Source organism: Haliotis rubra, unplaced genomic scaffold (assembly GCF_003918875.1).
Source record: "Haliotis rubra isolate DU_JTF1 unplaced genomic scaffold, ASM391887v1 Scf303, whole genome shotgun sequence".
Classification (NCBI taxonomy): domain Eukaryota; kingdom Metazoa; phylum Mollusca; class Gastropoda; order Lepetellida; family Haliotidae; genus Haliotis; species Haliotis rubra.
In genome coordinates, this window is record NW_025766973.1 from 120,929 (window position 1) to 133,809 (window position 12,881).

Sequence of the window (12,881 nt, forward strand, 5' to 3'; positions counted from 1 at the left end):
TAAATACTTCTGTCCCTTAAGTGGTAGTCGTATACAAAAGGACCATGTCTGTTTATGTCATGTATTGTAAAGGATTCCGGCATTGCCACAAAGGTCAGCAAGTACGTCCAGTCTTAATGGCTCGACAGGTCATTTTCATGGGATTTAAACTATTACCTTTTTCATCTGAACCGACGACACGGAGGAAGCATGGTATCTATCCCTTATAATGGACTCACCAAGGTGTCCTCCGTTGCCACAAATTGGATCTTTTTGAGAATCCGACCAAGCGCCATCTTCATCTCCACCTGTGCAAGCCTCATTCCCACACACTGACGGGGACCATGACCGAAGGGGAGATAACTCATGGGGTCCATTTCAGACTTCCGTTCCCATCTAAATTGAGAAATAGTGCATTATGAGCTGAACATTTGTAACTACTGTGTTGAACAAGTCTCCTGCACACGAAACCCACGATTCATCCATTCAGAGAGCAGTAAAAAAGTAAACAAAAGCAATCCTGAAAGGATGAACTATGAACACTTTTTGTGTCCTGTCAGGTCATTATTCCATAACAGACCCGCAAGAGTAGATTATTGAAATTTCTACTCTCCATATCTATATTCTTGAAGGGATAGGAAACTGTGGAAATGCGAGTGAGTTTAGTTTTACGCCGCACTCAGCAATATTCCAGCTATATGGCGGCGGCCCGTAAATAATCACGTCTGGACCAGACCAGTGATCCAGAGCATGAGCATCAATCTACACAATTCGGATACGACTGCATGTGTCAACCCAGTCAGCGAACCGGACCGCCTGATCCCGTTAGTCGCCTCTTACGGCAAGCCAAATGGTGAGTGAGTGAGTGAGTGAGTATGAATATCACGGTGATGGACACCAGGAATGGGTTCACAGGGTGATGGTACCTACCTGTCAGGCTTGAAGCTTTCGGGGTCAGGGTATATATCACCATCCCTGTGTATCGAGACGGTAGGGATGTGGACAGCACAGCCCTTGGGGAACGTGAAACCCTTAATGGTGACAGTCTCCGTTACGTTACGTCCTAATCTGTAACATTGGGTATGGAGAGTTGGAGTACTTGCGTTTACTGTGAGGTTAGGGATATCCCACTAGTAAGATATGGTGACAGTGTGTGAGTGAGTATAGTTTTACGCCGCTTTTAGCAATATTCCAGCAATATCACGGCGGGGGACACCAGAAATGGGCTTCACACATTGTAGCCATGTAGGGAATCGAACCCGGGTCTTCGGCGTGACAAGCCAACGTTTTAACCTCTAGGCTACCCCACCGCCCTATGGTGACAGTGAAGAGAGCGTCTGCTGAAGGTTTTGTTTAAATTTTTAGTATGATATTAGCCCCATTTCTGGTGTCCCCGCCGTGATATTGCTGGAATATTGCTGAAGCTATGAAAACTAAACTCAAGTCAGCAGTGTATGATATTAGCTAAAGGGAATTTGTGACTATTCAATAAAGCTTGATATTCTAACATTGGATATTCAGAGTTTGCACTAACACGGATCTATAGCTTTCACATAGTCACGTACCATCCTCTACAGTCAGGGATATTATTGTGTCAATACCTGTGTTTTAGCGTTTAGCTTTCAGGTAGAGTACAGAGGGCAAAGAATTCAATGTCAGTGTTAAATTTGTGAAGCATGCATGTAACATAATTGGTCCTATCTGATTCTATACACGAACAAGTGAGACTGGTAAGACCTGGATCACATTTGCCTACGTAATCTACGATTTCCCGTACGATGTTTTAGACATCGTGGGCGACCGCGGGCTACGACGTTTGTGTCCACATTGTCTACGGGGATCGTGCGATTTCTTTGGGGACAGGCCGTGGCAAACCTGCTTGGAGGCTGCACAGAGATCGTACGTAAATCGTGCGATTTCCGTATGGTCTCCGCAGCTACTTGCACAGACATCGTACGGAGCCCTGCGGAGGCTGAGCAGAGATCGTACGGTGATCGTGCAGTTGCCGTGCGATGTTTGGGAACTAAAACATCGTGCGGCCTGTGCGCGATGCCACCTACGGGCTACAGGCTTACGTTTTTTCCAAATTTGTCAAATTCGCTGTTTGACAAAATCGTAGAGGCTACGGTGCCCGTAGAATCGTGCAATAATCGTACGGCCGCCGCCTGCCGCCGCACGGTGACAGCACGGAATTAGAGCTCCGGGCACATAAAACATAGGTCCTGGAGTGGCATTTCACGTAGGTAACACATCCCCGTGTGTCTCACCCAGATACAGCAGGATACAGTCTGAGAGTCTCCATGATCACGTGATCCATGTATTTCAGGCCGCCAATATTATCATAGTCTGGAGTTTTCTGAAAGACAAATGTCCAATATCAGAACACTTGTGAATATTTAAATACTTGTGATGGTTAAAACGTCTTTAGCCTGAGGATTGGTAAAATGTAGCGGTTGGTCCTGAAGTCAGGTACACAAAATGCCATGTCATAAATTCTGTAAGGAGTGAGTGAGTTTAGTTTTACAACGCTTTTAGCAATATTCCAGCAATATCACGGCTGCGACACCAGAAATGGGCATGGAACCCGGGCCTTCGACGTGACGAGCGAGCGCATTAACCACTTGGCTATCCCACCGGCCCAATTCTATTAGGAAATGGTTGGTGTAGTGTAAGTAGCAGGACGCGGGGTCATCCCAGAGATGAGTGAGAGAGTGAGTTTGGTTTTATGTCGCCTTCAGCAATATTCCAGCAATATCAAGACAGGGACACCAAAAATGGGCTTCACATAGTGTACCCATGCGAGGAATCGAACCCGGACGCTTTAACCATTAGGCTTCCCAGCCGCCCCCATCCCATAGATGCCATCCTTATCTTTTCATTGGGTTAGCCTCTTTGGCCATGTAGACAATACAACCTTCTGACAAGTAGGTCCATTGTTCGGGCTAAGAAATTTCATGCCCGCTACATGAACATCAGATTGTCTACTGATATACGATACCAAGGATTTGAGGACAGCTGCACTAGAGGTCGCGAAAGGTGAACATTCTCATCAGGTAACAAGCATCGAGACTAATGTTTAAAATGTTTTAGCTGTTTTCAGTTTCTAGTGAGTGAGTTTATAATCCAAGAGCCCGGGGGTGAATTTTGTACCGAGAGAGGCCAAAAGGTTTGAACATATCTTCTGATGTCAAATGGCCTCACGAATCCAAACAAGTCAGTCTTACAAATCCAAGCTGTGGCTTTAGCCCACTAGGGGGCGCTGAAGTGAATGACTCAGCATTTGTTTCAGGTAAACTGATGCATCATTCCAAATGACGCTTCCCAACTTCAAATACTCAGTATTTGACCCACAGTGGTTTCAAAGTGAAGAAGAAAGATCAATGTCTAATTTCACAATATAAAATGTTTAGCAGAGTAGTATGTAGAGCAATTACATACCGTTTTTCCTTTTTAGATTCATGAATTTTTGTCATTCTACACCCTGAAGTTCAGTGTAATGAAACGAAAATGTAATATAATATGGTACTAAAGTCTTATAAATATGTAAAAATGTGCAAGGAATACAAATATATCAATAAAATTTATAACCCACTCAAGATAAGTGTTTTATCTAAGAAAGAAAAAGTAAGGGTAATTCTACAAAATCACTTAAGGGGAGATCTGTAAATAAAGTTTTCAGAAAGAGGTATAAATTGCTTTTCAGCCTACACACACGTAGTTAGACACATTCTAAAAGTGTAATACATCACCAACAGTACAAAACTGGTCATCAGGCAAGTGAAACACACATGCACACAAACCGGTTGACTTTAGAAGTAGATAGAAGCAACAGACCCTTTTGACACCCATAAGAAATCTCTGCTAAAAGCAGAGTCGATCATATAATGGTAACTATATCCTATAATAGTAGTTAAAGAAGTTAATTCTGATTTGTCACATTCATATTTTTGTATATCTGTCTGAATGTATTAGCCACCTCATCACAGGTCATATTCATTGCCAGTATCAGAGTCAGTGCATCTTCTCCACCTTGACCCTCATCCGATTCTTCAGGGTCTGGAAATGTGCTACTCATTTTCTTGTGACGTATATAGGGGTGGTGTGGTAGGCTAGTGGTCCAAGCATTTGCTCGAAGACCTAAGTTCGATTCCACATACGGATACAGTGTGTGATGAACATTGCCGGTGTCCCTCGCCATGATATTGCTGGAATTTTGCTAAATGTGGAGTATAACTAAAACCACATTCATACCATCCAAGTTGAAAAATTCCATCCTCCAACTTGAATCCATTTCCTTCTGGTCTGAACTTTAATTGAGCATTCTTCCACATACTTGAAACATAATTGGTTCTCTTGATCTTTTGAACTAACGATACTCGACAAGGAAGAATGACAACAGCATCGGTTCCTTTGATTTTGTCTAAAGGACCAAGGCCTGTTGCTGGAGCATATCTCTGTTTCAACAAGCTATGGCAAGCATCATGAACACTGAACAGGCTTGGTTATGTATACAACGCACATACAAACAGTTCACATCCTGAAGCAGCATGTGAAGGTACCTCCTCGGTGATTCCTAGACATGCACTTGCCAAGTTAGCTGTGCAGATAAGCCACAGGAACCTCAACATCTGTCTGTTTTGTCTGTTTTGGCCTTTTCATATATCAATGGCATACTCTGCCTGAATTGACTATATTTTGGATAGGTCAGGTGGACCTCATAAACTGACAGAGATTGGTGTTCTTTCATGTGGATGCTTGACTGGTCTACAATCGATGTAAACATTTGCATCCAATACTATCTGTTGCATTTTGGAAACTTTACTTTAAAAAATTCTGCTCTGAATACTCTGTTTCTCAAAACGTCATTACAGAATCGGAGACTTTCTGGATCTGCATCAGAAAGGACTCTGATAGAGCTGTTGGAATTAGAGGAGGTTACTGAATTTCTCAAAGACTACGACCAGTTCAAGAATGAGACACGACCTGGAACTCATGGCAAAACAGCCCAATACTGGATGATGTACATTGATCTGGTCAATCAGTACTGAAATATAAATACTCAGCAGAGCTTGTAGAACAGTGATTTTGCACTGTTCACTTACTGCTCAGGACAATTGTATCCACTGTTATTTGCAGTTAAACAGTCACAATTATGCATGATGGATGACAAGATAGCTCAATCTCCTGAACACTGACAAGACACATGCTTGTGCAAGACAAATCCTGTGGAATTTCAGTAAAAAAACAAACAACCAAGTATTTTGCAAGAGTATGGCCCGGATATGGCCAGTGGATATGGCCCGGGAACAGACTGAATGTAGATGCTGCATCCAGACACATAGACATCATCTCATCCTTCAGTTAGTGAAGGAGTAGAAATCACCATGAATGAAACGGGATCATGAAGATGTTGAGAAACCTGCCACTGCAACTGAAAGTTACCTGAACCCTTTTACAATAGCTCATCTGAACACACATCTGTACTGTATTTCAACGGGAAAACCACCAGCAGAAGATGATGCAGATGATCTTGTTAACTGTGAAAGATGGTGCAAGGAATTTTCAGATTGCTGTTTTTCTGAACAGGCTCAATTTGATAAACCAATCCCAAGAAGCAGGATTCAGAATTTCGCTGCTGGAGCTCTTAAAGTCAACATTCAGACTAAAGACAGGAAACTGAAGAACTTTAGTGTTCTTGTTATCTGTTTGGCTGACTTTTATACCTTGCCTCTTCTAGTCAAATTGATCTCGCTGAAGTATTCCAGTTCCCTCTTACACCTCTTCCACTTTCACTTGGTCAAATGGATGGTTCAATGAATAAGACTCACAAGTCAAGACTGACGAGAGTTTTGAAAGAAAAGCTAAAAGACATACAGTTCCCAGGTACTATTGACGTGTATGCCATTGATGGAATGTCTGTCATCCAGTTTCTTACAAACCTTCCTTCAAGATATAAAGACATTTCCAAATTCATCCGACAGATTCTCTGCAAACATGGAACCTGAGTAGAATTTGTGTGTGATACTTCTGCAAGTCCATCAATAACGTACATTGAGCAAAGAGAGCGTGGACCTACTGCTGAAGGCACGGTAGTCAATGGTCCAGGTCAGAACAGGCCTTCCAACTTAGCAAGTGCTATAAATCATCTTTCTTCAGAGTGTTTGGCAGATGAATGGAGAGGTGACACATATAGATTCCGTTTGATTTCATTTGAGACCGATGAATTGCTCACTAACACAAAATCGAATAATTGCAACAAAACCAAATTTTGCACAATCACATTTTCAATCAATCAGTTTTGCTCACCCGAATAAAAAGTTGTTTCACAAACGAATTAGTTTGTTGTCACATACCACTATTTTTTTACGAGGGGGACCACTTGCTGGTATATTGTACCCATATAAGGAACTGAACACGGGTCTTCCGCGTGACGAGCGAACCTTTTAACCACTAAACACTATCTATCTAAATGTCTATCTATCTAAATATCTATCTATCTATCTATCTATCTTATGCGTCCCTAGCGTTGTCGTTTGAAGTAAATTGTGATGCTCTCTTCAGGAACTCTTATAAAGAGAAGGTTGAATTCATAAGTAATTTTGTTTCGACTTAACATCTCAGCTAACTTGTGTGCACGTGAGTTGGTCAAGAAAAACAATCTTGTTTAAAAATTACACACATCTCCCAAAACCGAATCGATCTCTTCCGTGAGCCGCTTTTGTACATCCGGGTTCTTTGCCAGGGAGTAGGCAACAAAATGGAGGGTGTTGGCCGTTGTTTCGTATCCAGCAATGAAGAATAACAAAGCCTGACCTATTATTTCGTCGTTGGTCATTTCTGGAAAGGATACAAATATTGCCTTAGCACAATAGCATACTCGGGTGTGTGTTTAACACAAAGCTCAACATATGTTTTAGAGCTATATGGAATATGTTTTAGGCCATGCTACTGGTTGAACAAGATATGAAATTAGTGGATCACTTTCAAGATGAACATGCTGTTATTATATTACATGATGAGTTTCAGTATATTTGAACAACTTCTGTAGTTGTTTAACATAGTCTTTGAATCTAGCTTACTTTTCGTCATTCGAAAAATTAATAACGTAAAACGTATTCGCTAATAACAAAAACAAACAAACTTTTTTTCTGAGATCCACCTTGAGTGTCAGTCCCATCATCCTCTGCGTCCATCAGAAGTTGAAAGAAGTCTTGTCTTTTCATCTGCAACAGAAGCAGGGAAAGTTGGCTCTGAATGATCTCACACACAACAACACCACATGTAAGTCTTAGACATAATAATTACAGTTTCAAAGATTATGAATGAGTGAGTGAGTTTAGTTTTACGCCGCACTCAGCAATATTCCAGCTATATGGCGGCGGTCTGTAAATAATCGAGTCTGGACCAGACAATCCAGTGATCAACAGCATGAGCATCGATCTGCGCAACTGGGAACCGATGACATGTGTCTATCAAATCAGCGAGCCTGACCACCCGATCCCGTTAGTCGCCTCTTACGACAAGCATGGGTTACTGAAGGCCAAATTTCTAACCCGGACATTCACGGGACTCAAAGGTTATGAAAGAAAACACATCTGGTAAAAGGAATTGATAGTTTGGTGGTACATGCAATTATTTATAATGCAAATGAAATTTTCAATTTGGCCGTTTTGATGAGTACTGCAATGATATAAATACGTACAAGCTATTGCGAAAGGAAATCCGTTATCAAGGTTCCAGTGTGAGTGAGTATGGTTTTAATCCGCTTTTAGAAATGTTTCAGCAATACCACGGCGGGGAACACCAAAAAGCTGTAGGTTTCAATTGTTTAGCCTCCATCTTTATTACTTTTGTTGATATTACATGTACATGTATAGGCTCTGTGCCTCATACCATCCACTCACCTGATGAAGGAGTGAGGATATACTCGGAAACGTGTTCCGCATAAGAAAGAAGTAAACATCCATCAAACTATCTTCCTTGTTTGTATCCCTTCTAAATGATATTCAAAGACCGGAGTTCTTCTGGTTAATGCACACTCGGAAACATCAGATTCCACCCCATCTCTTGGGTACCTACCTTTCCTTCCTTCAAATCAGCCTTCCGTTGTTCAATCATTTCATTCAGTACCTTCGTGAAGAACTTAAGAGTGCTCCTTGAAAACATGCTCGCACCTAGGGCTCTGAACAAGGGGGTGAGAGCGGGAAACATCACTGGAAATGTAAATTCAAATTTAACAGCAATTATTCAATAACACAATTAAAATGACGAGCTTCCAAGGCCACTGGAGTTGCTTGTGGTGAATCATCATTGTAAACGCTATAAAATAGATTTTGGGGATACACTTTTATATTTGTTCCCTGGACTTTTCAAATATTTATTCAGCGAATTCCTGTTTTGTTCTTGATATCACACTTTGTATTTTTAGATATTTTTGTGAAAACACTGCGAAGGTATTTGAGAGAAATTTTCAAAGAATGTGTTGTAAGATATGTCATTACTTAAAATCATTATAGTAGTGAGTGAGTATGGATTTACGCCGCTTCTATCAATATTCCAGCAATATCGTGGCGAGGAACGCCAAAAGTAGGCTTCACACATTGTACTCATGTGAGGAATCAAATCCGGGTCTTTAGCATGACGAGCGTAAGTTTTAACCACTAGGCTACCTCACCCCCAATACATTTGTGAACTGTGGATCTTGGTTTCTAAACAGTCCAGACGTACGCTGCCGTTGTACATTCAGTAGACACATGATCAAACGTCTCATATCCTGAGCTACGACTAGAGGAAACCACAATTAGCACAACACACTATTCACTTACTAACAATCACGACGAGAGGGTTTTGGATTCCTTCCCCAAAGAACGTCTTTGCCTCCTCAACAAAAGCATTTTTGAAGTCACTTTGGGAATCCACTTCGATCCCAAAAGCTGTGCTTGATATGGCGTCCATTGTGAATGCACCAAAGTAGCTGGAACGGAGTAGATATATTTCATTGTGCTTTCCTTACAACACAAAATACACTCGTGACGTCACTACGCCATGGAATCGTAGCAAGCCGTGATCGCTCTCTGATTTTATTGACACACGTCAGTGTATGCCAGTTGCGTAGATCGATGCTCATGCTGTTGGTCACTGGATTGTCTGGTCCAGATTCGATCGCTTGCAAGGGATTGGTTGTTTACAAGGCACCCTTGAATAAGCGGGAAAGCGCAATTTACCCGGTGTTTTACCACGCTTGCAAGGAGGCCGTTTCGACGCATAATCGCCGACTGCGTGAATGGATTTATTGAAATATAACACATGGATGGGCGTGGGCTGCGCGCTCCTCTCTGCTAGTAGTTTACTCCCATATATATTTTATACAAACATAGATACTTGACTGTTAGAAAAGGTCAAAAGATCATCCAAACTGATAAGTAGTTCCCGATTTTCTGGCTGTTACTTTCATGTGTTTGTTTGTTGTTTAACGCATCACTCAGAGATATTCCAGCTATATGACGACAGTCTGTACATAATCGAGCAGTGACCAATAGCATGAGTATCGATCTACGCAACTGGGATACGATGACGTGTCAACCATGTCAGCCAGTCTGACCATCATGGTCACACAGAAGGTAAACGTGTTCATGAAGCAGTCTGCTGTCAGAGGTTAAGATTGATGACCCCAAATATATGAGAAGTCAGATGTTGTGTCGTTAATGATATTGAACTATTTGGACACGAGTGTTACACTACACCTAGATATGGGTGAGTTGGGTTTCACGCCGCTTTTAGCAATATTCCAGCAATATCACGGCGGGGGCCACCAGAAATGGGCTACACACATTGTACCCATGTGGGCAATCGAAAGCCTGAACCGCTAGGCTACCCAACCACCCCGCCTAGATATGACATGATAAATACATGGTTGAGAGAAGTAAAGACTTACCGTTTGACATCAATACTTTGGTTTGATTCTGCCGCCTTAACAAAGTTATTTGTAAGTATACAGGCGCATTGATCTATTCGGTCGCACATCTGAAATACAATTTCAGAAAATACTTGTAAAATATTCGTTTCTCTTCACGTGCTGAAAAAATCGGGAATAAATACATAACTGAAAATATTCTTACCAGACGAAGTTTGGAGCCACTAAATGTTGGCGTTACAATATTCCTGATTCGTTTCCAGTTGGTGCCTTTCTCAAGGAGGAGACTTTTGTCCACTGGGTAGTTGTCTAGGTCAAGATTCTGTAATGTTATCAAACATTATGTATGTAAAAGTGAGTATGTGATTATTCCATTCACGATGCGTTCTGATGTGATGAATCGAACACGGGTCTTCGGCGTGACGAGTGAACGCTTTAACCACTAGGCTACCCCGCCGCCCCGAGACAGAGATGAGAGAGAGAGAGAGAGAGAGAGAGAGAGAGAGAGAGAGAGAGAGAGAGAGAGAGAGAGAGAGAGAGAGAGAGAGAGAGAGAGAGAGAGAGAGAGAGAGAGAGAGAGAGAGAGCTCAGATAAGGATATACTGACTGTTCTGTCTGTAAAGTGCTGGAAATCCTTGATCAAGATCTCTTTTGCAATTTCCGGGTCCGTCACAGTGATCATCGGTAGTCCACCAAGAAAAATCCTTGAAAGACAACATCAAAATCGTATGGTGCTTCTTTAGGCTTAATATTGAGTACGTGAAGGAGAAACTTTCAGTATGATCGATTAATATCAACCTTAACCGACAATCTTGACCGTTGCTCTCACTATCGACCACAGGTTTATCTTGACAAGGCTCGATTATTCAAAGGCCTTCGCCATGAAGCTGGACTATTGAGCGGTTTCAAATAAACAAATAAAAAACAATACATACATTATAATACACGAACAAGTGGTGGTACAACTGAAAGAGAACAACACGTCATGGGTGGCATCATTTAGTCTAAAATAATGAGCAAGGGAGGGAGTAGAGTTTAAGGCCATTTTGAGCGCCGTCAATATCTCTGTTATTAAGGGCATATTCGATGCTTGTGGAAATCGATAGCTTGATAGTCTGACTTGACTTTGGATTTACGCGGCTTTTAGCAATATTCCAGCAACATCACAGCGGGGGACACCAGAAATGGGCTTCACACATTGTACCCATGTGGGGATTCGAACCCGGGTCTTCGGCGTGACGAGCCAACGCTTTAACCACTAGGCTACCCCACCGCCCCAGATTGAAAGTCACAAAAGCACAAACAGTAGAATAACTAAGCGGAATCTATGGCATTTTCAACAGGGCTGCCATGGTCCCATTCCGTTAGAATTTAAACCTAAAGATATAACACCGAAAGAGGACATACCCGAATACTTTACCATACTTCTCCCAGTCTTTGTTGTTCGGACCCTGTAACAAGGAGTGAGTGAGCTTAGTTTTATGCGGCTTTTAGCAATATATCAGCAATATCACGGTGGGGTACACCAGAAATGGGCTTCACACATTGTACCCATGTGGAGAATCGAAACCGGGTCTTCGGCGTGACGAGCGGACGCTTTAACCACTAGGCTACCCCACCGCCCCCCTGAGTTATTTGAATCTTTGTTAGTGTATATGTTAAAATACAAGAAAATAGTTTCCACGACATTCATCAACTTGTAATGAGAAGCAAGAATACGATGTAAATGTGAGCTACGAACCTTACTATTCTTTCGGGCAAATAATATTCACAACCATTACGTTTGAAGACGGTCTAATCGAGATTAAACTATGATCTCACCTTTAAAACAAACTGATGGAAGTTCCCGATATAAATCACAGGCTCCGGACCAGGAATACCAGCATCCTTGAACAAACGGTTCCTCTTCTTTCCATATCTGAACATAATGTAAGACAAATTCAGATAACAAAGTTAGGTATTGCCAAGTCAGCTGCAATATGATACTTCATTTTACGAAAATGATTTGTACTTTTGAAACAAATATCCATCGAATATTAGTAACAAACTTTTTCATAAGAAGGAAAACGTTAAGAGGTTTTTGTAATATTAACTTTAGGTCTTAATTCAGATGAACGTATCTCACAGTGGTTAAATGAGATAACCATTACAACAGAAACTTACAGATATCAGATCCTTTATGTGTGGAGGCCATAAGAAAGGAGTTTAGTCAACTATCTCTTTCTTATTATAAACCAGTGCATGTTTATTTGGAGATATATTTGTACTGACTTCAATATGAATTCCGATAAAGCGTCATACCAAAAGACGTTAAAATATGGTACTTGTTGGTCCCTGCCTGCCGATCGGCATTAATGGGTACATACAACAAAGACTGGTCGGCTCGGAGTCAATATGTGTCTGAGTGGGGTATTCATGTATAAATGCGTCATGGTATCTCAGTGAGCTAGCACTACAAAACCAGCACAGATACACACTCATGCACGTCGTCATATGAGCGCCCAATTGCGCAGATCAATGCTCATGATGTTGATCACTGGATTGTCTGGTACTTACTCGATTATTTACAGACCGCCGCCATATGGCTGGAATATTGCTGAGTGCGACGTAAAACTAAACTCACTTACTCATATGAGCGAAATATTCTTAAGTGCGACGTTAAACCCCACTTCACCTCACCTCACTTCCAAATAACATCTGAATCAAGAATAAATAACACTAATCAAGCATTCACAATTCACACCCTTCACTCCCTTTGGGCTTTAAACTGTGCAGTTTGTCTCCACTTTATTCCCTCACACCCCACCCCTCACCAGCACCACCCTCTACATTTCATTTACACAATAAACGGGGGCATTTTCTTCTAGAATACGATGTCACATAAATATATTAATGAATAAAAAGGAAGAAACTGATTCACTAAAGTACATTTATTGACATTGTACCTTTTTCACTTTCACAATTTGAGGCAAAAATGCATCCGTGCTTG

At 41.5% G+C, this 12,881-nt stretch overlaps 1 protein-coding gene across 1 annotated transcript in view; it reads right to left on the reverse strand.

Moving 5' to 3' along the window:
• LOC124282778 (cytochrome P450 3A5-like) overlaps positions 1 to 12,881 on the reverse strand; it is a 51,312-nt gene that overhangs the window by 447 nt on the left and 37,984 nt on the right. The window contains exons 4-13 of the mRNA XM_046718807.1: positions 10,500 to 10,596; positions 10,098 to 10,214; positions 9,914 to 10,002; positions 8,805 to 8,953; positions 8,059 to 8,192; positions 7,121 to 7,202; positions 6,659 to 6,816; positions 2,247 to 2,335; positions 910 to 1,047; positions 219 to 375 (exon numbers count right to left, since the gene is read on the reverse strand). Coding sequence (XP_046574763.1) covers positions 219 to 375; positions 910 to 1,047; positions 2,247 to 2,335; positions 6,659 to 6,816; positions 7,121 to 7,202; positions 8,059 to 8,192; positions 8,805 to 8,953; positions 9,914 to 10,002; positions 10,098 to 10,214; positions 10,500 to 10,596 — 1,210 coding nt within the window. The remainder of the gene's footprint in view (positions 1 to 218; positions 376 to 909; positions 1,048 to 2,246; positions 2,336 to 6,658; positions 6,817 to 7,120; positions 7,203 to 8,058; positions 8,193 to 8,804; positions 8,954 to 9,913; positions 10,003 to 10,097; positions 10,215 to 10,499; positions 10,597 to 12,881) is intronic.